At 46.5% G+C, this 25,548-nt stretch overlaps 1 protein-coding gene across 1 annotated transcript in view; it reads right to left on the reverse strand.

Moving 5' to 3' along the window:
- Window positions 1-2,028: 2,028 nt before the first annotated feature.
- pcsk2 (proprotein convertase subtilisin/kexin type 2) overlaps window positions 2,029-25,548 on the reverse strand; it is a 63,785-nt gene continuing 40,265 nt past the window's right edge. The window contains exons 7-12 of the mRNA XM_080199717.1: window positions 22,987-23,075; window positions 19,693-19,868; window positions 9,513-9,728; window positions 9,210-9,310; window positions 8,012-8,239; window positions 2,029-3,061 (exon numbers count right to left, since the gene is read on the reverse strand). Coding sequence (XP_080055843.1) covers window positions 2,575-3,061; window positions 8,012-8,239; window positions 9,210-9,310; window positions 9,513-9,728; window positions 19,693-19,868; window positions 22,987-23,075 — 1,297 coding nt within the window. The 3' untranslated portion in view covers window positions 2,029-2,574. The remainder of the gene's footprint in view (window positions 3,062-8,011; window positions 8,240-9,209; window positions 9,311-9,512; window positions 9,729-19,692; window positions 19,869-22,986; window positions 23,076-25,548) is intronic.

Below are 25,548 nucleotides of genomic sequence, written 5' to 3' on the forward strand. Positions count from 1 at the left end.
CGTCGCTGGCTGGGGCAGCATTTATTGCCCATCCCTAGTTGCCTTTGAAACTGAACGGCTTGCTAGACCATCTCAGAGCTAACTACCTCGCAGTGGCTCTGGAGTCACATGTAGGCCAGACCGAGTAAGCATGGCAGATTTCTTTCCTAAAAGAACATTAGTGAACCAGATGAGTTTTTCCAACAATCATTTCTATGGTCATCAATAAATTCTTAATTCCACAGGGGTGTCATGGTGGCACAGTGGTTGGCACTGCTGCTTCACAGCGCCCGGGACCCAGGTTCAATTCCAGCCTCGGGTCACTGTCTGTGTGGAGTTTGCACGTTCTCCCCATGTCTGTGTGGGTTTCCTCCGGGTGCCTCCCACAGTCCAAAGATGTGCAGGTTAGGTGAATTGGCCGTGCTAAAATTGCCCCTTAGTGTCTGGGGGTTAGCAGGGTAAATATGTGGCGTTATGGGGATAGGGCTTGGGTGCAGTTGGTGCAGACTCGATGGGCTGAGTGGCCTCCTTCTGCACTGTAGGGATTCGATGATTCCATGAATTCCAGGTTTTTTCTACTGAATTCAACTCATGGTGGGATTTGAACTTGAACATGAACTGAGTTTCCGGATTAATAGACTAGCGATCACACTATTAGGCCAATGCCTCCCTGTGTTTTCTGCATAGTTTTCTCCAGAGACATGTTTAGCAGTGCAACATTAAACATTTCTCCCCATACCCACCTGGACCATGCAAAGCAAGCCTTGCTACTATTGTTAAACTTCTGGAAGTGTTACCCCTGATGACACTGAGTGTAACAGACTGAAGTCTAACTGAGATGTTTAATAGAACGATAAAAGGGTGAAATGATGTGTAATTCCTCACTTTGGTAGGGTGGGTTCAGACGAAGGGGGCTGATTCACGTTAGAGTCAGTTCATTCAAGGGCGAGGGCAGCACGGTGGCACAGTGGTTAGCACTACTGCCTCACAGCTCCAAGGACCCGGGTTCGATTCGCGGCTTGGGTCACTGTCTGTGTGGAGTTTGCACATTCTCTCCGTGTCTGTGTGGGTTTCCTCTGGGTGCTGTGCTTTCCGCCCACATTCCAAAGGTGTACGGGTTAGGTAGATTGACCTTACTAAGTTGCCCCTTAGTGTCAGGAGCTAGGGTAAATGTGCGAGTTTACGGGGATAGGGCCTGCGTAGGATTGTGGTCAGTGCAGACTCGATGGGCCAAATGGCCTCCTTCTGTACTGTTGGAATCCTATGGTGATGAAAGGGAGGACTTCTTCACTCAAAGAAGAATGGAAATCTGGAAATCTCTCCCTCAAAAAACTTGGGAATATAATTAAAAATGTCAAAACTGAAGTTGTCACGTTTTTGTCAAGGAAGTGTTACAAACACAAGCTGGGTGGATAAGGTTAAGGTGTACATCAACCGTGATCTAACTGAATGATAGCAAAGACTGAAGGGGCTGAATGGCCTCCTCCTGCTCCTGTGTTTCCAAGGATTGGGGACGACTTATCCTTTTCTCTTCATGTATCGATTTCCAGATATTGAGTGGGATTTTACGGCCTCGCTCCTCCCGAGACTGTAAAATCCCGCCTGAGGTGAGAGGACCTTCCCACGTTGCGGTGTCCCTCGCCCGCTCCGATTCCTGTGGCGGGCGGGCTGGTAAAATTCTGGCCAGTGTATTGGATCGACGGCTAAACGCATCGTGAATTTGATGGCCTGCCAAGCGCCAGAAGATGCTGTTTCAATATTGTCCATTCTACAATCAAGAAACGTGCCAAAGGTAATGTTTGGTACACGCATTACCTTTGGGACTTGGTACACGCTCAATATAAGACAATGCAGCACGGGGAAAGAGTGCAGAAGTGTTCCTGCACTGTTGGCCTTCACTGACCTGGGATATAAACAGGTAGCAAACTAAGGCTTCATCTTCCAAGTTTCAGCTTGGGATTCATTATTTTTTTTAATGTGGTACAGTGCAACAAAACACAAGTGCTCACAATTACAAAATGGGCAGAAATTGGTCACCAAACAGTAATCTACTAATGCATGGTCTGTTTTATTTTGTATTAGTCCAAGGTTGAGAAAGAAACCCACTCTGTCTATCGATTGCCAGCGGAGCTGGAGTGCGCGTGACTCAGTGTTATCCAACTGCAGCAACACAGTGTAAAGTGCAAATCCAGCCAGCGGGAGTCTGCTTTCACCTGGGCTAAGCTCTGAATAGAGGCGGTTTGCTCGAACCTAACGCCTGTAAATTGGAAAGGCATTTCTTTTCATATAAACATTTATCACAAAAATATAAAGAGAACCTGCTTCGTTTGCAAGATTTCACTTTTAAATTTCACACACAAAGGATCCTTTACAGTCACAAACTGTACATAAAATTGGTGGAATTAACAGTTCTGGCGTAAAAAATTGTCATTTAAATTTAGTTATTAACTGACAATATGCAACAGATGAGTTTAAGATCACACAGCGAGGTGTGATAGTTTTGCTACAGGGAACATTAATTTGTAGTTTTAGATCACAAAGCAGCGAGGATGTGGGGTTCGGGGATGAGAGACTGACATGCAGTGTTCACTAAATCTAGTTCTTTTTCAGTAGACTTTTCAGGCTTCTCTCTACAGCTTCATCCAGTTCTTCCTCCAGCTCCTCCTTCTTGGACATGGCCAATTTGGACTGGTAATCATTCACTATTTGGTCTATGTAAGGGGCAGTCTGAGTCCCATGGAGCATCAGTGTCCATTCCTTCAGCACACCTTTCTGTGCGGTGCCTCCAACAAAGCCAACTTCGAGGATCCAAGTCCCCCGGGGGTCCTCCCCCCAGGTATGCGTGGTCATGAAAGGCCACTTGTCAAAGCCCACCTTAGAGTCATCGTCTCTGGGCCTCCGACTGAGCAGAATGGATTTGGTGCCCATGGGAGAGGTCATGTTGGCATTTAGGTCACCCCGCCTGGTGGCATTCATGGTTATCACCGCCTGAACGTGCTCTAGATACCGGACAAAGTTATCCTTCCCTTCACAAGCGTCAGTTGATATTGTCAGGACCAACTTGTTGTCTGTGGAGATCATCCTATGACAAGAAAATGAAACAAGAGTGTGACTAAGCCATTAAACAGGGGAAAAAATACTCCAATTGTAATCATAAATAGAAGGAATGGTCATTAATCTGTTAGTTATGGCAGTATTTTAATGGCAGATGTTGCAGATGACCTAAAATGTGCACAATTAACCTATCATCAACCATGATGTGGAGATGCTGGTGTTGGACTGGGTTGGGCACAGTGAGAAACCTCATAACACCAGGTTAAAGTCCAACAGGTTTAATTGGAATCACGAGCTTTTGGAGCGCTGCTCCTTCATCAGGTGAGTGGAGGGGTAGGTTAGGGTTAGGGTTAGGGTTGGTGAACCTACCCCTCCACTCACCTGATGAAGGGGCAGAGCTTCAAAAGCTCATGATTCCAATTAAACTTATTAGCCTTTAACTTGGCCATGTGAGACTTCTATTAACCATACATTCTCCCTTCCACCTTCTTCCATCGGGAAAAAGATACAAAAGTCTGAGGTCACGTACCAACCAACTCAAGAACAGCTTCTTCCCTGCTGCTGTCAGACTTTTGAATATTGAGCTGATCTTTTTCTACACCCTAGCTATGACTAACACCACATTCTGCACCCTGTCTTTTCGTTCTCCCCATATACTCTGTGAATGGTATGATTTGCCTGTATAGTGCGCAAGAAACAGTACTTTTCACTGTAAGGTTTTAAAGTTTATTTATTATTGTCACAAGAAGACTTGCATTAGCACGACAATGAAGTTATTGTGAAAATCCCCTCTAGCCCCTGTTCAGGTACACTGAAGGAAAATTTAGCATGGCAAATGCTTATAGACTATGGGAGGAAGCCAAGAGCAACCAGAGGAAACCCACGCAGACACGGGGAGAACGTGCAGTCTCTGCAAAGGCAGTAGCCCATGCTGGGAATCGAACCTGGGTCCCTGGCGCTGTGAGGCAGCAGTGCTATCCACTGTGCCATCATGCCGCCCATTTACCAATGCACGCGACAAAATTTTTAAAAAGTAAATATTATCTGAGGGTTCAGTCGTCACACAATTAGTTCCACGGCACACTTGCCAACAAATCTTGATTCTTACACTCCATTAGTGGTAACAATTGGCTGAGCAAATTTTCTGCGTCTCTTTCTCTCTTTCAGAATACTGATCCAGCTCAGCTTCTGCAGATCAGAATTGCATTCCGCAGAATGTGCTTCAAAGTCGAAACGTAGACCCACCAAGCACAGGCGAAAGAACTCTCTGGGCAGGCAGAAACTGCGGATACATCCATCAGGACTATAAACCTGACGTGACTTTTTTTGCCTACGCAGACTGCATGCGAATTATGGATTAACTGCATTCTGTGGGTGAAGTCAATCTAGCGAACATGTCCTCCCACTCCTTTCCTTTGCCTCAGGAAGCTTTTAGCTTTGGCGCAGAATGAAACATCGTGATAGTTGAGTGTTGCAGCTCAGCGCATCTGTTTTCCCAGCTCTGGAGTTGTTCATTTATTCTGTTCTCTTTGCTGTTTTGTTTGATAAGCTTTTACTTTGAGGACGCAATATTAAGTTACCCGACCACAGACTCCAAACTTGCATCACCACTTCACCTCATCTAATGTCTTTCGACGTAAAATGAAAGCGATTCATCTCACGTAGGTGCACACTGAAGAATACTTCTCTGCCACTTCTTCATGGAAGAGGCGTGATTTAATTGTCTGGATTCAGCCATTCCCTCCTTGCTGTTAAACCATAATTGCATTCCTAGCTATATTCATATAAAAAAAACACACATTATGCAGCTTACATACCAACTGGGAGCCATTAGCTTGAATCGTGTCTCTGCATTGATTTAGTCTTTAATTGTTATGAGTCAGCGTCGAAACTTAATTAATCCTTTAATTGTTAAAGGTTTTGAGAACAACATTCAGGGCAACATATTTGTATTTAACGTTTCATTTATTTGCTCGAGGTATTATTGTACCTTTATTAATCACAGGTTGTAACAAACGCAGAATGAGATCTCTATCTTTACCAAGCTCATGTTATACAAACGGATACTTAATCAAATCATACAGTGCGATTCCACATAGTTATACATTGGTTAGCACTGCTGCCTCACAGCGTCAGGGACCCGGGGTTCAATCCCAGCCTTGGGTGAGTCCGGGTGTGGAGTTTGCACGTCCACCCCGTCTCTGTGTGTGACTTTCCTCTGGTTTCCTCCCACAGATGTAGACTGGCCCCTTTGTGTCAGGGGGACTAGCTAAGGTAAATGCATGGGGGTCATGGGAATAGGGCCTGGGTGGGATTGTTGTCGATGCAGGCTCAATGGGCTGAATGGCCTATGTCTACATTGTTGGGATTCCAAGGTTCTTTATTATTTAATTCGCAACTCACTGTAAGAATTCGGGTGCCAAGCATTACACTTCCAGCCTAATCAGAACAATAGTTTGCTTTTAACACTTACACCAATCTGACTTTGATCTGTGCATTCCATACATACGGACACTAAACTACAACACATTCAAGGACAGATTTCAGGTCACCTGCAGTCATTAAGTTACACTGGTGTTATTCAATCCCCTCCAACAATTCTTTTAAAATGGCTATATGGTCCACTTCAACCCTTCAATCACTTTATTGCTCTAAATAGTGAGCGAACAATATGTCCCAAGACATGGGTAAGCTGTCTTTCCCATTCTGTTGCCTTTGCAACCTTTACAAAGCAGCTGTTTACACTTCTCATGTGGAGATCCCATCACTGCGGAGATATAGGTAGCATGAACTCACATTCCCATATATCTATTCACTTCAGACATCAAGGACAGTAAGTGACTGTTGAATTTGTGAGTTATGGGTGATCCACCGACTAATTTGCCCTGAGGTTTAAGTGGTGCTGGAATATTGCAAAATCCTAACCAAGGGAGGGTTTAAAACCTCATTAAAAATGAAGAAATCTGTACTGGAAAGGTGTAACAAACACTGTCTGTCATTACATAAACCAAGGGTTCCCCACCTTTATTTGCTCACCACCCAACACCTCCTACCCTCCACTCCATCTCTCCAACAGCAAGCTCAGAGATTCATGATCGGGTACACAGGCAGTGGCACAATGGTTAGCACGGGTTCAATTCCTAGCTTGGGTCACTGTTCGTGCAGAGTCTGCACATTCTCCCCATGTCTGCGTGGGTTTCCTTCGGGTGCTCCAATTTCCTCCCACAGTCCCAAAAGGCACTTACACCCGAATTTTACCACCTCGCCTGCCCGAGACTCATAAAACCCCGCCCCAGGCCAACGGAGAATGCTGCTCTGCGAGCCTCACCTGCCCTGATTCTGAGGTGGACGAGGTGGCAAAATCCTAGCTTTAGTGTCACAAGTAGGCTTACATTAACACTGCAATGACGTTACTGTGAAAATCTCCTAGTTGCCATACTCCAGGTATACTGAGGGAGAATTTAGCTTGGCCAATGCACCTAACTAGCACATCTTTTGGATGTACAGGGGGCGAACAGGACATGATATGAGTTAGGATATGAACAACAGAGGTTTGGACTAATTTAACAGTCTCAGACAGACTGCACCCACCTGCACAGACTTTGGTCGCATTGTTAAAGTCAATTAATTAATTAATCAACATTAACATTGTTAGTGTTAGGGTTCTAAAACCAGTTACCCTTACAATGAGCGGTCAGGAAATTGCTGAAATCCCCGTTAAATTGTCATCAAATAACCTGACAGCTAAGGGTCACAGCCAAGGATACCAGCTAGGTGTTAACATTACAAATACATTACACTGAATGCCCCTGATATCGCTCTACGCCCACTACAGCAGCACGTGATAAATGTTGGATTTCCATCGGGAAAAATAAATATCATAAGTGACAAAGTTACGATTGTTTTTACAAAGTGGGTTCTAAGTTTAATAATTAAATCCATTCAAGTTCAGTTTTGATGGAGTTAATCAGGCCACTGAGCTGGCCACCAATCAGAGCAGTCAATTTGTGCACAGCAAGCTCCAACACAGAGCAATGTGTAAGTGACCAGAGAACCTGATTTAATGGCATTGATTGAGGGATAAATATTAGCCCCAGGACATGGGGGATAAGCCCCCTGCCCTTCTTCGAAATACCACTGGATCTTTTACATCAGAGATATAATGATAGGACCTTGATTAGGTGTGTCACCCAAAAGACAGCACCTCTGACAAACTGGAGGCCTGTGACCAGCGGTGTGCCTCAGGGATTAGTGCTGGGTCCACTGTTATTTGTCATTTATATTAATGATTTGGATGAGAATATAGGAAGCATGGTTAGTAAGTTTACAGATGACACCAAGATTGGTGGCATACTAGACAGTGAAAAAAGTTATCTCCGATTGCAACGGGATCTTGATCAATTGGACCAGTGAACTGATGAATGGTAGATGGAGTTTAATTTAAATAAATGCGAGGTGATGTATTTTGGTAGATTGAACCAGGGCAGGACTTACTCAGTTAATGTTAGGGAGAGTTACAGAACAAAGATATGTCGGGGTACAGGTTCATAGCTCCTTGAAAGTGGTTTAAGGTGAGAAGGGAGAGATACAAAAGGGTCCAGAGGGGCAATTTGTTTCACACAGAAGGTGGTGAGTATCTGAAATAAGCTGCCAGAGGTAGTGGTAGAGGCGGGTACAATTTTGTCTTTTAAAAAGCGCTTAGACAGTTACGTGGGTAAGATGGGTATAGAGAGACTTAGACTAAACGCGGGCAATTGGGACTAGCTTATGGATTTAAGAAAAAGTGCAGCATGGACAAGTTGGGCTGAAGGGCCTGTTTCCCTGCTGTAAACCTCAATGACTCTATTACAGTGCAGCACTCCTTCAGTACTGCATGGAGAATATCAGCATTGATTATTGTGTGAAAGGCCTGGAGAAGGTGTTTCCTATCCCGATGCAATATCAGGTGCGTCATAGAATCATGCAAGTTACTACTTACTGCGGCTCTTGAACTGATCCTCCAACGCAGTGGAATCTTTCAGGAACTGTCTTCCAATCTTTGGCCATTTTAACCATGCCTCCGGCATCCAGCACTCCGTAACCAAAGAGGTGATTAAATTCCAGACCCACACCGTTCCTCCTCCACTTGTGGACCTCATCGTGAAGCTGGTTGCGTTTGGAGGTCAGGACAGTCAGATGTTGCATGTCTCGCCATGTGAGGGTGGGACTGAGAATCAGAAGTTGGATAAAGAGAGGGGAGATCTGTGTGAGTTTACACAGCTGCTGTTGGCTTTGCAAGACTGAGAAACATCTTAAAGGAAATGCAAAACTCTTCTAACTGCACACAATACACAACTTTTTCACTTTATTTTCCTTTTTGTAATGAATTTTGTATCAGTGTGCCCCTCGGTTTACAATGATTCAGAAGGTTGTCAGTAAAAAGCCCTCTTCTGAAATTTGGGTTGAAAATCATCAGCGCTGATATCCCAGTCTCCCTCAGAGTATCTCCCCCACGCCTATCCTTGTAACACCACACGCTTACCATGGTCAATCTACCTAACCTACACATCCAGCATTTAGCTGTAGCTTTGTAATTTCGGGCACTTGAAGTCTAAATCCAGACACCAGAGAAACAAGTTGTGGGTTTCTGTCTCAGTTATCCCTTCGGGCAGTGAGTTCTAGATCCACCACCTCCCCTCCTCCCCACCCCCCACACCCCCCACATAACCCTCTGGGTGAACATAAGAACATAAGAAATGGGAGCAGGAGGAGGCCATCTAGCCCCTCGAGTCTGCCCTGGCATTCAATAAGATCATGGCTGATCTGATAGTGGGTTCAGTTCCACTTACCCGCCTGCTCCCTGTAACCCTTAATCCCCTTATTGGCCAAAAATCTTTCTATTTGTGACTTAAACAAATTTAACGGGGTAGCCTCAATGGGCAGAGAATTCCAAAGATTCACTACCCTCTGGGAGAAGAAGTTCCTCCTCAACTCTGTTCTGAATTGACTCCCCCGTATTTTGAGGCTGTGCCCTCTTGTTCTTGTTTCCATTCTAAGTGGAAAGAACCTCGCTGCTTTCTCCCCTGTTGAGCCCCTTCATTATCTTATATGTCTCTATAAGATCTCCCCTCAACAGGATATGGTCAGGATTCTGACAGCAGTAGCAGAATGATTGCAATGAAATATTTCACACGTACTTGGCTTCCAGAGAAAGGGCAAAGACACCAGCCGCCTCTGGCGCGGCAGCGGATGTGCCAGAGTGACGGAGGGTACAGTTCCCGTACAAATCAGTCGTTGCCTGTAAATGAAGCAATTGGAGAGAAGAGATCATTAGTTTGTTTATTTCATTAAAGAGTTCCTCTGTTGGCTCGCGGGAGGATGGGACGGCCGTATCAGTTACGCCCAATGGCGCGTTATCAACCCTGGTGCGTTTTGAAACCAGCCCCAACGCAAAGCTGCCCGTCCGGCGTGACCTTCGGGGCGACGGCGTAACCACTCACCACGCCGGCTTCCGGGTTCCTCTTCCTGCCGTTGCTGAAGGTGGAGGCGAGGGTCGAGGAGCAGCTTTCGTCGTAGAGCGCCGTCCTCCCGTCGTTGATGGCCGAGTTAATGGATATGGTCCACATGCTCGAGGCGTAACCGTCACAGTTGCAGTCGTCGTAGCTGCCGCCATCCCCGGAGGCCCAGACGTAGATGCTTCCCTTTCCGTTCCGACCCTGCAACGGAAAATTAACCCGTCCAGTGAACTGACCTGCTTTCACGGGGGGGACATTGCTTCAAGAGCCAGATGGAGAGCGACGTTCCAGCGCACGGCATGAATATTCACTGCAAATAAATCTATTTCCAGACCAGACACTAAACTGCAGCCCAGTCTTCCCTCTCAGATGGCAATAAAATAATCCCGTTACCACCGTCTGGGAGAAGGGAGAGCAGGGACGTTTCCCCCACTGTTTAACCCTCAATCCACAGCACAAAACAACAATTCTCTGCTCAGTATCACATTGCTTCCCGTGGGGGCCTGCTGTGCGCAGATTGGTCACCCCCTTTTCCAACATCGCAACAGTGACCAGATTCGGAAAACATTTTATTGGCTGTGAACCTCATCTGGACATCCTGTGGTTGCGAATGGTGCTATATAAATGCAAGTTGTTGCTTCTTTGACATAACATGTAACCTTGCTGCATTGGGAGCAGCACAGAAGCAATGGTGACAATGATCATTAGTGAGACTATAAGACACAGGAACAGAATTAGGCCATTCAGCCCATCGTGTCTGCTCCACTCAATTGTGGCTGATCTCAAGCCCATTCGCCCTCTTTTATTAGTAAGAGGTCAGGTGAGAACATTTACAACAGAACAGAGAATGTCTGGGGTCAATGCCTTCAATCTCCCAGGTAATTGGAGCTCATAGAATCTCCACAGTGCAGAAGAAGGCCATTTGGCCCACTGAGTCTGTACCGACCACAATCCCAGCCAGCCCCTAACCCAGTAACCCCAAACATTTACCCTCCTAATCCCTCTCACACTAAGGGTCAATTTAGCATGGCCAATCCACCTAACCCGCACATCTTTGGACTGTGGGAGGAAACCAGAGCATCCGGAGGAAACCCACGTAGACACGGAGAGAATGTGCAAACAGATAGTGGCCCGAGGCTGGAATTGAACCCGGGTCCCTGGCGCTGTGAGGCAGCAGTGCTAACCACTGTGCCACTGCTCATACATAATAAGTTCAGGCACTTTCTATATAAGTGCTTGAATCTGCACTCTCCGTCCACAAGATCAGTGGCGGGGCTCAAGATCTGACGAAAACCCAGAAATGGTGAATCTTGCCATCATAATTAGAGAGAACCTGATCTATATTCATGAATTTTAATCAATTTCAATCTAATTACAGAGCTCCCTCACCAAATCTTCCCGTCTCACTAGATTTCTGTACCGTGCCAACATGGCGAGGCATGGCTCACAAGTTCACCCCCTCCCCCCGCCAAGGGTGCAAAGGTCACACAGCTCCTGGATCTTGGCGTGATCTGGATTTCGGCCTTTAATTCAAGGGATGCTGTTGTAAATCGTAGAATCCCTGCAGAAGGAGGCCATTCGGCCCATCGAGCCTGCACCGACCACAATCCCACCCAGGCCCTATCTCCATAACCCCATACATTTACCCTGGCTAGTCGCCCTGACACTAAGAGGCAATTGTGTGGGACCTTGCTGTGCGCCAATCAACCCAATCCGCACATCTTTGGACTGTGGGAGGAAACCGGAACAGCCGGAGGAAACCTACGCAGACACGGGGAGAATGTGCAAACCCCACACAGACAGTGACCCAAGCCAGGAATCGAACCCGGGAACCTGGCACGGTGTCACCATGCCGCCCCAAAATGCGGGGATTGTGGCAGTGAGTTGGTGCACAGCAAGATCCCACAAACACCAAAAACACAGAATCATAGAATCCCTTTAGTGCAGAAGGAGGCCATTCGGCCCATCGAGTGTGCACCAACCACAATCCCACCCCATAACCCCATGTATTTACCCTAGCTCGTCCCCCTGACATTAGGGTCAATTCAGGATGGCCAATCCACCTAACCCGCGTATCATTGGACATCATTGGTGCCCGGCCCACGATGTTTTTAAGATGTTGAATGAGGCCAAGGCACAGGAGCACGGATCCCGACACCCCTACCCCACAGAACTTCCAATCGGGACCATGGCTGGGATCTATAACACATCCAGCAGAGAGAGCAGCCTGTTTGCATCTCACCTGAACTGGAGCTTGAAGACGTGAGCTTGAGGCTGATTGCCACCCCTGATGAAGGGATGATGCAGTGAAGAACAGGAGGTAGAACATCTAATCTCTGACACATTTGGAATATTGTGAGCAATTTTGGGCCCCGTATGTAAGGAAGGATGTGCTGGCTTTTGAGAGGGTCCAGAGGAGGTTCACAAGAATGATCCCGGGAACGAAAGGCCTGATGTAGGAGGAGTGTTTGAAGACTCTGGGTCTGTACTCAATGAAGTTTAGAAGGATGAGGGGGAAACTTACAGAATACTGAAAGAGTGGGCATGAGGAAGATGTTTAATTTGTAGGAGAGACTAGGATCTGAGGACACAGCCTCTGGGTAAAGGGACAACCCTTTAGAACCAAAATAAGGAGGAAGTTCTTCAGCCAGAGGGTGGTGAATCTGTGGAACTCTTTGCCACAGAGGGCTGTGAAGGACATTGAGTGCATTTAAGACAGAGATAGATCGGTTCTTGAGGGGATCAAAGGTTACGGAGAGAAGGCAGGAGAATGGGGTTGGGAAACTTATCAGCCATGGTAGAATGGTGGAGCAGGCTTGATGGGCCGAATGGCCTAATTCTGCTCCTGTACCTCATAGTCTGACAGTTAAGCTGCTGCATGAACATTGGTTCCATTAACAGCAAGGCAGCTGAGCAGAGACGAAGAAATATGGTTCAACTGACAGGAACCAACCACAAAAAGCACAAATAGATTTCTGTTGCGTAATTATTTTATTTATGGCTACGCTTATTTGTGTGAGGGAAAGCAATTAGAGGAGCGAATCAGCCCTGCCAATAGAGATTCCCCGGTGACTCAGCAGGTAATTCTATCGTGCTGTTCGAGACACGAGAATATTAACTCTCCCACCTACCAGAAACCAGATCGTGAGTGGGGATGGGGGAGCCAGGGGCTTTGGGAGAGGGGCTGGCGAGGGGCGGGGAGGGGCAAGTGGAAATGTATACCGCAGCCTGGTACGGAGGGTATTAACCGTGGGGAGAGATTGAATAAACTGGGATTGTTTTCCCTGGAAAGATGGAGGCTGAGGAGCGATCTGATAGAAGTTTATAAAATTATGAGGGGTACGGGATAGGGTGAGCAGTTGGAAGCTTTTTCCCAGGGCAGAAATGACAATTACAAAGGGGGAACAAGTTCAAGGTAAAGGGGGGGAAAGGTTCAGTGGCGATGTGCGGGGGTAGTTTTTTTACACAGAGGGTGGTGGGGGCACTGCCAAGTGAGGTGGTTGAGGCAGATACATTAGCGATATTTAAGACTTATCTGGATAGACACATCAACAGGTGGGGAATAGAGGGATAAGGAGGTTGTTCTGAAGTAGGGAAAAGCTGAACGCATTTTGTACCTGAAGGGAAAGGCTTAATGGATTTTGTACCTCGAATATATCACAAACATAACCCTTTCCCATGACTGATCTTCTCAAGCTTATACTGCTCCTGGCAGCAATATAAGTTATTTGTTCATGTTTTACATACTGTAACTCTCGTTTTTATAACAGCTGATAGTTAAATGTGACTGTTATTTTGTAGACTTTGCAAATCTTACCTGTTTGTATTAGTGGGACATCGTTACACAGATGGTAGTTTACAATACCGGCTTTGAACAGGAAGAGTCCTGCTGGGACAGCCGCGATGGCACAAGTAACTTCAAAGAAGGGATTCCAGTACTGCTACAGAAGGGTTTTCCTGTGTCCTGACTGCAGGACTGTAATTCCTGATTAACTCTGGGGCTGCGTCACAACCCAGGAAGGAAGAACTGGAGGTCTGGCAGGAATTGGAACTTTGAATCGTGCTTCCTGCTGGAGCTCATAATGTATAAATACCCACTTGTGTTTGTGTTCTATGAGAAGTCTGGTAAGCCTTAATCAGAGCCAGTTTGTCCCCAAAGCTTTGGAATAAAAACCTCTGTATTTTGACTCACTAACAGTCTTCGAGGTATTACTTTACCACAGTCTTGGAGGGCCGAAGGGCCTGCTTCTGTGCTATACTGTTCTTTGTTCTTTGTTCTAGTAGGCCATTCAGCCCTTCAAGCCTGTTCCACCATTCAACAAAAGTGTGGCTGAACTTCCACCTCAACTCTACTTTCCTGCCCTACCCACATATCCCACACTTCCGCACTTGTCCGAGAAAATCTTGAGAATTCAAGAACTGCATCTCCACAGGGATAGTGAATTCCAAAGATTCACAAGCTTCTGAATGAAAAAATTTCCCTTCCTCTCAGTCCTTATGCATACGCCAACCTCAACACTATCGTAGTCAAAAACGCACCAGCCAATTTGCACCCAGCAGGTTTAAAGTTTATTTATTGGTGTCACAAGTAGGCTTGCATTAACACTGCAATGGAGTTACTGCGAAAATCTCCTGGTCACCACACTCCGGTGCCTGTTTGGGTACACTGAGGGGCAATTTAGCATGGCCAGTGCATCTAACCAGCACATCTTTCGGAGCAACTGGAGCACCCGGAGGAAACCCACACAGACATGGGAAGAACGTACAAACTCCACACGGACAGTGACCCAAGCCGGGAATCGAATCTGTGTCCCTGGCGCTGTGAGGCAGCAGTGCTCACCACTGTGCCACCCTCCATGCCACCTTGTCACCCTAAGCAAGCTCCCACAAATGGCTGATAATGACCAGGATAATCGAGTTTACTGGTGGTGATTGATATTAGGTTATTATAGGTTGGATCCAAGTCAGCTCTGAAAGTCCCTCTCCTTTGTTCCAAGGTTAAACTGGGTAACAGGATTGTATGTATAGAATAGTCACCGAGCTGAGATGCCAATGGGAAACTAGGTTCCAAGAGGAGCCACCTTCCTCAGGGAAAAGAGTACTAGAAGCGGGAAGGGAAATGAATTGGAAAAATCCCACTCTGTGCCGAAAACATTAATATCCCTTTGATTATAATTTGTGAGGACTCGGAGTGAGATATCTAATCACAGTCACTTGGGTTAGAGACTCAAAACCCTTTACAAACTAGTCTGAATAGTTCAAACCTGGCACCACTGCCACTGGCCAAGCAAGGAAACCTTTGATCCCAATCAGTCTAGAAATGTCATCATGACACGCAGGTGAAAAGGCCAGTGTTTTCATCCAGCACTGAGTCAAATCCCTGATTATTGTTAACATTGGAATATGAGACACACAAGCTAATCCTTTCTCACACATCACAGATTGTCGACAAACACTGTTCCGAACACACACACAGGCTCTGGTTCATTAGCTTGAGGTGCAAAGCCAGGGCTAACCAACAAATGAAAAGGTTCCTTGCACCCATGTTATACTAACAGACTTCTGTAAATTAGCTGCTTCACTCAGTGTAAATACTAAAATAAAACATGATTTGCAATGTTTAAAAATTCAAACAAATGACCTTTGGTTATGAGGAGAGATTGGAGAAGTTGGGGTCATTCTCCTAGTTGAGAAGAGATTTAATTGATGCACCGCCTTGTATTTGTCCGGATTAAACTCCATCTCCTATTTCTGTGTCAAGTCTCCGATCTATCTCTATCCTGCTGCCTCCTCTGACAGCTACAGGTTTCCATTCTGAAAAACACCCTCCGCTACTCTCTGCCTTCTACATCCAAGCCAGCTCTGTATCCATCAATATCATGAGAGGTCTAGACGGGATAGGGAATCATAGAAACCCTACAGTGAAAAAGGAGGCCATTCAGCCCATCGAGTCTGCACCAGCAACAATCCCACCCCAGCCCTATCCCCACAATCACCCTTCTAACCCCTCTAACCTACTGGTCCTGGGATTCTAAGGGGCAATTTAGCACGACCAATTAACCCAACCAGCACATCTTTAGACTGTGGGAGGAAACCGGAGCACCCGGAGGAAACCCATGCAGACACGGGGAGAATGTACAAACTCCACACAGTGACCTGAGGCCGGAATCGAACCTGAGTTCCTGGTGCTGTGAGGCTAACCACTGTGCCACCATGCCACCCACAGAAGCAATGGTTCCAACAGGGTCGGAGGGTCTAGAGCCAGAGGCCACCGTCATGAGATGGATGACAAAAGTAAACCCCAAACGGCGACAGGAAGGGGTTTCCAGTTTCCAGAGTAGTCTAGGATCTGGAACGCTCTGTCTGGGAGTGTGGTGGAGACCGATCCGATTGTGCTTTTCGAAAGGGAATTGGAAAAGCACCAAAACAAAAACATTTTCAGGGTGGACGGGGGAGTGGGATGAGCCTTGTTCCTCCTGCCTGGACTCAAGGCACTGAAGGAACTCTGGTTGTGCCCTCGGTTTTATTATTGTTGCCTCTCTCTGTACAAACTAAAAACAGCCCTCTTTAAAATACTCCAGGGATGCATTAGCAGCCAGGAGAACAATTTAGGAGTTTTACACCTATTGCTGCAACTGGATATGTATTTGAGAATGACTCACTTGCCAGGTTGTTGGGAACAAGCAGAGGTGGAATTACACTGGGCGGTGCTTTAGAAGGGGCTAGCACAGATACGACAGGCCAAAGGGCCTCTGTCTGTGCTGGAAGATTCTGTAATGATTTCATGGCACATTCGGAGAGTTATTGTATTGGTTGAAAGGGAGTTCTGAGTGTTAGCAGAGTTCTAGTGGAATCAAAGGATTTCCCACTTCTTATTTATTCCCTGAACGTCCTCTCCCCATCTCCTCTCTCTTTCCCACATTTCCGTTTATTGTCTTCCTGGCCTGTCATTCTGATTCTCACACACCAACTGTTCCTGTGGAATAATAGGAAGTCTCATAACACCAGATTAAAGTCCGACAGGTTTATTTGGTAGCGCAAGCTTTTGGAGTCTTGCTGTTAGCGAGATTCCGGAAGCTGAGGAGGACATTGGGTTGCAGGGGTGTAAAATAGACAGTATTACGGTTGATAAAGAGGATGTGCTGGAAATTCTTGAGGGGCTGAAAATAGATAAGTCCCCTGGTCCGGATGGGATCTACCCTAGGATTCTCTGGGAGGCTAGAGAGGTGATTGCAGAGCCTCTGGCTCAGATCTTCAGGTCGTCATTGGTCTCTGGTGTAGTCCCGGAGGATTGGAGGATAGCGAATGTTGTCCCATTGTTTAAGAAGGGGAACAGAGACTTTGCCGGGAATTATAGACCGGTGAGTCTTACTTCTGTTGTGGGCAAGGTCTTAGAAAAAATTATTAGGGATAGGATTTATAGTTATTTGGAGTGTAATGAATTGATTAGAAATAGTCAGCATGGTTTTGTAGCAGGTAGGTCGTGCCTTACTAACCTTATTGAGTTTTTTGAGAAGGTGACCAAAGAGGTGGATGGGGGTAAGGCAGTTGACGTGGTATACATGGATTTTAGTAAGGCGTTCGACAAGGTTCACCATGGTAGGCTTCTGCAGAAAATGCAGATGTATGGGATTGTGGGTAATCTAGGAAGTTGGATCAGGAATTGGCTATCAGATAGGAGACAGAGGGTGGTGGTGGATGGTAAATATTCATCATGGAGTGCAGTTACGAGTGGTGTGCCTCAGGGATCTGTTTTGGGGCCACTGTTGTTTGTAATTTTTATTAATGATCTGGATGAGGGTATAGTTGGGTGGATTAGTAAATTTGCTGATGACACCAAAGTTGGAGGTGTGGTAGATTGTGAGGAAGGGTGTCATAGTCTGCAGGGAGACTTAGATAGGTTGCAGAGCTGGGCCGAGAGGTGGCGGATGGAATTTAATGCGGAGAAGTGTGAGGTAATTCACTTTGGTAGGAGCAACAGATGTGTCGAGTATAGGGCTAACGGGAGGACTTTGAATAGTGTGGATGAACAGAGGGATCTAGGTGTGTGTGTACATAGATCCCTGAAAGTTGGGAATCAAGTAGATAAGGTTGTCAAGAAGGCGTACGGTGTCTTGGCGTTTATTGGTAGGGGGATTGAATTTAGGAGTCGCAGTGTAATGTTGCAACTGTACACTACTCTAGTGCGGCCGCACTTGGAGTACTGTGTGCAGTTCTGGTCCCCGCATTACAAGAAGGATGTGGAGGCGTTGGAGAGGGTGCAGAGGAGGTTTACTAGGATGTTGCCTGGTATGGTGGGGAGGTCCTATGAGGAGAGACTGAGGGATCTAGGGTTGTTTTCGTTGGGAAGAAGGCGGCTAAGAGGGGATCTTATTGAAACATATAAGATGATTAGAGGTTTAGATAGGGTGGATAGTGATAGCCTTTTTCCTCGGATGGAGAAAGCTAGCACGAGGGGGCATGACTTTAAATTAAGGGGGGGTAGCTACAGGACGGATGTCAGGGGTAGGTTCTTTACCCAGCGGGTGGTGAGGGATTGGAATGCCCTGCCTGCTGCAGTTGTAGATGCGTCTAGTTTGGGGGCGTTTAAGAGATCTCTGGATAGGTTTATGGACGAAAAGGGATTGGTATAGGCTAGTGGGTCATTGTTTTTGTAACTGGTCGGCGCAACATCGTGGGCCGAAGGGCCTGTTCTGCGCTGTAATGTTCTATGTTCTATGTTCTAAATCAACCTGTTGGACTTTAACCTGGTGTTGTGAGACTTTTTACTGCGCTTACCCCAGTCCAACGCTGGTATCTCCACGGAACAGTGAAAGGGGAGTTGGGTTTTGCGTGTGTCGATGCAATAACATCATGGGATTGGGCCTCACATGATCACAGATGTCATATGATCATTCTCCAGGAATGTCTCCAACCAGTCAAGGAACAGCGATATAGTTCCAAATCAGGATGGTGTGTGGCTTGGAGGTAACATGCTGATTGTGCTGTTCCCCTACAACTGCTGCCCTCCTTCTGCTGGATGGTAGAGGTTGCAGATTTACATCCTGCTTTGTGTTGCAGTGACACAGATTTCCGCAAATAAACATCATTCCGTGGCTGATACCAAACTCAATGTTGTGTGGGCTTTGAATATCTGGCAGAATGCAATTTTCATCACATTTCGTTCTCCGCAGTTACCTCGTCAATAACATGACCTGTGAGGTTCCAGCTCCAGTTAATGCTTTAAAGTTTATTTATTAGTCTCACAAGTAAGGCTCACATTAACGCTGCAATGAAGTTACTGTGAAAATTCCCTAGTCGGCACATTCTGATGTCTGTTCGGGTATCACTAAGGGAAAATTTAGCGTGGCCAATGTACTTAATCGGTACATCTTTCGGACTGTGGGACGAAACCAGAGCACCAGAGAAAACCCACGCAGACACGGGAAGAATGTGCAAACTCCACACAGACAGTGACCCAAGCTGGGAATTGAACCCGGGTCCCTGGCGCTGTGAGGCAGCAGTGCTAACCACACTACCACCATTACAGCCCACGTGATTGTTAACCAACCAAATTGTAGAACTAAAACATTTCAATCTAAGAAAAAAGGCAATATCTATCATGGGATCATTGAATCCAAGAATGCAAAAGCATTTTAGCCTATCATATTTCTGCTGGCAATATGGGTGACACTGGTGGCGATGGTGATTAACACTGCTGCCTCACAGCACCAGGGACCCGGGTTCAATTCTGTCCTCCGGTTGTGGTCTGTGTGGAATTTGCACGTTCTCCCCGTGTCTGCATAGGTTTTCTCTGGGTGCTCCTGTTTCCTCCCACCATCCAATGATGTGTGGGTTAAGTGGATTGGCCAGGCTAAATTGCGCCTTAGTGTCAGGGGGACCAGCTAGGGAAAATGCATGGGGTTATGGGATAGGGTCTGGGTAGGATTGTGTTCGGTGCAGACTCAATGGGCCGAATGGCCACTTTCTGCACTGTGGGATTCAATGATTCTATACACGGGGTTATGGGGATGGGACCTGGGTGGGACTGTTGTGCAGACTCGATGAGCCAAATAGGGAATCTATGGTAATCTATCTATGATAATCTATCTCCGTACTGGTTTAATCATATTGCAAGAATGAGTTCCTGTACTTTCTCCAACACACCTCCCTCCACCTTCCTTACCTTATTAACACCATCAGCCATGGCCTGTAAGGTCAACTCACGAGGTCCATCCACTGTTTTGCCATCATCAGTTGGTCCCCAGCTCGCACTGTAGATGTCGATGATCTGAGGCATGTGACTGATTGAAGAAGCCTCTATGATGTCAGTCATGAACGGCTGGTCCAACATTCGAATGCCTTTGGAAGATTGAGAGATCATTAACTTCAATCCCTTTCTTAATGTCATAATTATACTTCACTGGAAATAACACTGGTTAATTTTAATATGAATGGGCACTTCTTTCTAACCATCATTTTAGTCCAATTATTATACAGGATTTGATATTGAAAGGATTTTGGTGTCTTTGTACTCAAATCAGTGGAAGCCAAGATACAGGACTGGCATGGTGGCACAGTGGTTAGCACTGTGGCCTCACAGCTCCAGGGACCTGGGTTCGATTCCTGGCTTGCCTGTGTGGAGTCTGCACATTCTCCCCATGTCTGTGTGGGTTTCCTCTGGGTGCTCCAGTTTCCTCCCACAGTTCTGAAAAATGTGCAAGTTAGGTGCATTGCCCATGCTAAATTGTCCCTTAGTGTCAGTGGGACTGGCTAGGGTAAATGTATGGGGTTATGGAGAGAGGGCTTTGGTGGGATTGTGGTTGATGGAGACCCATTGGGGCGAATGGTCTCCTTCTGGATTCAATGAGCCACCACAAGCAATCAGTAATATCAATGGTTTATTAGCCTTAATCTACTCAATGCATTGTTAGATGGAATTTGTTGTCAGTTCTGGAATGGTTTGAGGCAACTTAATGTCAGGATTTTCAAAAAGTTTTTTTATTCATTCATGGGACATGGGTGTTGCTGGCTGGCCAGCATTTATTGCCCATCCCCACTTGCCCCTTGAGAAGGTGGTGGTGAGTTGCCTTCTTGAATCACTGCAGTCCATGTGCCGTGGGTTGACCCACTATGCTGTTAGGGAGGGAATTCCAGGATTTTGACCCAGTGAGTGCGTAGGAATGGCAAAATATTTCCAAGTCAGGATGATGAGTGGCTTGGAGGGGACCTTGCAGGTGGTGGTGTTCCCCATGTATCTGCTGCCCCTTCTCCTTCTGGATGGAAGTGGTGGTGGGTTTGGAAGGTGCTGTCTAAGGATCTTTGGTGAATTGCTGCAGTGTATCTTGTAGATAGTAAATTGGTGAACTGTCATAGGTCAGTTCTAATTGTCTGCAGTGTAGTGGTTATCACGTTTGCCTCTCACATGAAAGGTCCCTGGTTCAAAACCAGGCAGGATTACTGTTGGATCTTTCTCATTAAGCGTGAACAAAGTCTGCATAATTGAGCAGCACAATGGCACAGTGGTTAGCAGTGCTGCTTCACAGCACCAAGGACACAGGTTCGATTCCCGGCTCGGGTCACTGTCTGTGCAGAGTCTGCACAGTCTCTCCGTGTCTGCATGGGTTTCCTCCGGGTGTTCCGGTTTCCTCCCACAGTCCAAAGATGCACAGGTTAGGCTGCATTGGCCTTGCAAAATTTGCCGCTAAAAGTCAGGGGGACTAGAACAAAGAACAAAGAAAATGACAATGCAGGAACAGGCCCTTTGGCCCTCCAAGCCTGCACTGACCATGCTGCCAGACTGAACTAAAAACCCCCAACACTTCTGGGGACCATATCCCTCTATTCCCTCCCTATTTGTGTATTTGTCAAGATGCCCCTTAAAAGTCACTATTGTATCTGCTTCCACTACCTCCCCCGGCAACGAGTTCCAGGCACCCACCACCCACTGTGTAAAAGATCTGCCTTGTGTATATCCTTTAAATCTCGCACCTTAACCCTGTGCCCTCTAGTAATTGACTCTTCCACCGTAGGAGAAAGTTTCTGACTATCCACTCTGTCCATCCCCCTCATAATCTTGTAGACTTCTATCAGGTCAGCCTTCAACTTCCGGAGTTAGGGTAAATGCATGGAGTTATGGGCATCAGGCCTGGGTGGGATTGTGATTGGTGCAAACACGATGGGCTGAATGGCCTCCTTCTGCACTGTAGGATTCGATGATCAAGAATCAATGATATTGATCATATCTAACAGGCAGATCCTGTAACAAATGAATTACTATCTCCGTCTACCAAACACTCTAAATGTCAGGGATGTGGGCTGGAATTTTACCGTCCTCTCTGCCATGGGAACCAGAGCGGGTGAGGGGCAGACCATGGAAAGATCCATTCACCTGGGGTGGGATTTTGCAGTTTTGGGGCAAGTGAGGCTGGAAAATCCTGCTGTAGATCTCACAGCAGTTCAGGTCAGAGTGAGTAGAGTGTTCAATCCCAGCCATGTAAGGTAGTTAGTCACTGTCCACAGGGGACCATGGACAGCTCTCTGTCTCTCGTTTGAGGAGAGAGACGCATATCCAGCATGGGCGCAAGGCGAGGAGATAGGCCCCAGAGAATTATTACAACGGGTACTGAATCCATGCTGCGGGCATCACACTCTGGCCATCTAACCAACTGTCTCCCACCCCTTCCAGCATCATGTGAGCAGAATATCTTTGAATACCAAAGTCTCATCGCGTCGCAAGTGAATTTTCATTTCTGTTTTAGAAACCCTCAGCAAATACTGTTCATTTAAAATAAACAAGAAATGGAAAATGAAACTCATTGAGTATGGGTGGCACGGTGGCACAGTGGTTAGCACTGCCGTCTCTCAGCGCCAGGGACCCGGGTTTGATTCTAGCCTCGAGTGACCGTCAATGTGGAGTTTGCACATTCCCCCCCCCGTGCCTGGGTGGGTTTCCTTCGGGTGCTCTGGTTTCCTTCCACAGTCCGAAAGACATGCTGGTTATGGGAAACGGGTGAGGTAACAAGGATAAGTGAGGGGGAGAGGGCCTGGATAAGACATTCTGCCAGAGAGTCGGCGCAGACGCGATGGGCCAAATGGCCTCTTCTGTGCTGTTGGGATTCTATGGTCAGGATCTTACCACTATTCACACCAGTGGGGTATTCCCATCTCACTGCAGCGAACTGAGATTTGGCTGGATGCAGCAGGAACTTGGTGTGAAAGGCAGTAAGATCGCCTCCAATACTGACAAGAAAAGGATGCGTTTCTTTGGCAATTTCAATCCCAACGGGATTCACAGAGGAGTAATCAAACAGAAAATAAATTAACATCGTCTTTCAGGAGTGACATTTTTTGTAAAAAGAGCATTGTTTTTCTTCTTACCTAATTTCAATTCACATTTGTAAAATACAATGGATATTTCTGCTCCTCCATTGTCTCATTGCTATTGTTAACTCAGCGTAGCGTTAAGGTGATCCCGTACCTGCTACTCTTGATGAGTAAGCCACCCCCACACCACATATGTTGTTATTTGCAGCGGCAGACACTTCGCCAGCGCATCTGGTCCCGTGGCTGCAGAAGGAAAGTTCCACAATCGTCAGACAATAAAAAAAAAACACTCAAATGATTTTTCTTTTAATGCATTCGGGGGAAGTGGACATCGCTGGTAAGGCCGATATTTATTGCCCATCCCTGGCTGCCTGTTGAGTAGGTGGTGAGCTGCCATATTGACAGCTGGGTGTTTTGCTAGATCCATTTTTGAGTCACCCACATTGCTGTGGCTCTGGAGTCACATGTAGGCCAGGCCAGGTAAGGAGGGCAGATTTCCTTCCCTAAAGGGTATTAGTGAACTAGTTTTTTAACTGTAATTCATTTGCTTCACGCATTACTGACACTAATTATTCCAAATTTATTCAATTGGCTTAATTTACTGTGGTGAGATTTGAACTCATGTCACTGCATTATTAACCTGGGCCTGTGGAAGTACTACTAATCCAGTCACATAAACACTATGTTTCCATTCCAAACTAGCCAGCATGGTGGCACAGTGGTTAGCACCACTGCCTCACAGAGCTAGGGACTTGGGTTTGATTCCCAGCTTGGGTCACTGTCTGTGTGGAGTTTGCACGTTCTCCCTGTGTCTGTGTGGGTTATCTCTGGGTGCTCCAGTTTCCTCCCACAGTCTGAAGATGTGTAGGTTAGGTTGATTGGCTACGATAAATTGCCCCTTAGTACCAGGAGGATTAGCAGGCTAAATACGTGGGGTTACAGGGATAGGATCTGGGTGATATTGTAGTTGGTTCAGGTTCGATGGGCCAAATGGCCTCCTTGTGCACTGTAGGGATTCTGTGATACAAAGCGTGGGTAACTTTATTCTTTTATTGCTTGAGCAGCAAACTTTATTTTCAAAAAATCTTCAACAATTCTCTTCCTTTTTGCTGTGTGTGAAGTGTTTAGGTTCTGTGCCAAACTCATTCAGGGTTATGCTTTATGAATAATGGTTTAAATGTATATGTGTTATGGCCAATAAGAAGCTGCAAGCAAGGCAGCATTGCATTCTGCTTTAATGTCGTTCATTAAAACTGAAAGCAGCTGTGTGTGTGTGTGTGTGTGTGTGTGTGTGTGTGTGTGTGTGTGTGTGTGTGTGTGTGTGTGTGTGTGTGTGTGTGTGTGTGTGTGACAGAGAGTGTGTGTGTGTGAGAGAGAGAGTATGTGTGTGAGTGTGTGTGTGTGAGAGACAGAGAGTGTGTGTGTGTGTGAGAGAGAGAGAGTATGTGTGTGAGTGTGTGTGTGTGAGAGACAGAGAGCGTGTGTGTGTGTGAGAGAGAGAGAGTATGTGTGTGAGTGTGTGTGTGTGAGAGACAGAGAGTGTGTGTGTGTGTGTGTGTGAGAGAGAGTGTGTGTGTGTGTGTGTGTGAGAGAGAGTGTGTGTGCGAGTGTGTGTGTGTGAGAGACAGAGAGTGTGAGTGTGTGTGTGTGTGAGAGAGAGTGTGTGTGTGTGTGAGAGAGAGTGTGTGTGTGTGTGTGAGAGAGACAGAGTGTGTGTGTGTGTGAGAGAGAGAGTGTGTGTGTGAGTGTGTGTGTGTGAGAGACAGAGAGTGTGTGTGTGTGAGAGAGAGAGTGTGTGTGTGAGTGTGTGTGTGTGAGAGACAGAGAGTGTGAGTGTGTGTGTGTGTGAGAGAGAGAGTGTGTGTGTGTGTGAGAGAGAGAGTGTGCGTGTGAGTGTGTGTGTGTGAGAGACAGAGAGTGTGAGTGTGTGTGTGTGTGTGTGAGAGAGACAGAGAGTGTGTGTGTGAGTGTGTGTGTGAGTGTGCATGTGTTTGTCTGTGTATGCGTGAGAGAGTGTGTGTGAGTGTGTGTGTGTGTGTCTGTGTGCGTGAGAGAGTGAGTGTGTGTGTGTCTGTGTGCGTGAGAGAGTGTGTGTGCGTGAGTGTGTGTGTGTCTGTGTGTGTGAGAGAGTGTGTGTGTGTCTGTGTGTGCATGACAGAGTGTGTGTGAGTGTGTGTGTGTGTGTGAGTGTGTGTGAGTATGTGTGTGAGTGTGAGTGTGTGTGTGTGTGTGTGAGAGTATGAGTGTGTGTGTGTGTGAGTATGTGTGTGTGTGTGTGTGAGTATGTGTGTGAGAGTAAGTGTGTGTGTGAGTGTGTGTGTGTGAGTATGTGTGTGAGTGTGAGTGTGTGTGTGTGTATGTGTGTGAGTGTGTGTGAGTATGTGTGTGAGTGTGTTTGTGAGTGTGTGTATGTGTGTGTATGTGAGTGTGTGTGCGCGTATGTGTATATGTGTGTGTGAGTGTGAGTGTGTGTGTGTGAGTATGTGTGTGAGTATGTGTGTGAGTGAGTGTGAGTATGTGTATATGTGTGTGTGTATGGGGTGTGTAATGACTTCAATCAGCCATTGAGCTGGCTACAGGAATATGAACTCCTGATTAAGGAGTTAATTGCTGAGCCAATCAGGAAGTCTTTTCCTTGTATTTAACTGGGAATGTCAGTTCCTCTGGCACTCCCGGAGGTAGACTGCTGGCTGCGAGCACTGCTGTCGGAATTGTA

This window comes from Carcharhinus amblyrhynchos, chromosome 12, assembly GCF_965287045.1.
Source record: "Carcharhinus amblyrhynchos chromosome 12, sCarAmb.v2.hapA, whole genome shotgun sequence".
Taxonomy (NCBI): Eukaryota; Metazoa; Chordata; class Chondrichthyes; order Carcharhiniformes; family Carcharhinidae; genus Carcharhinus; species Carcharhinus amblyrhynchos.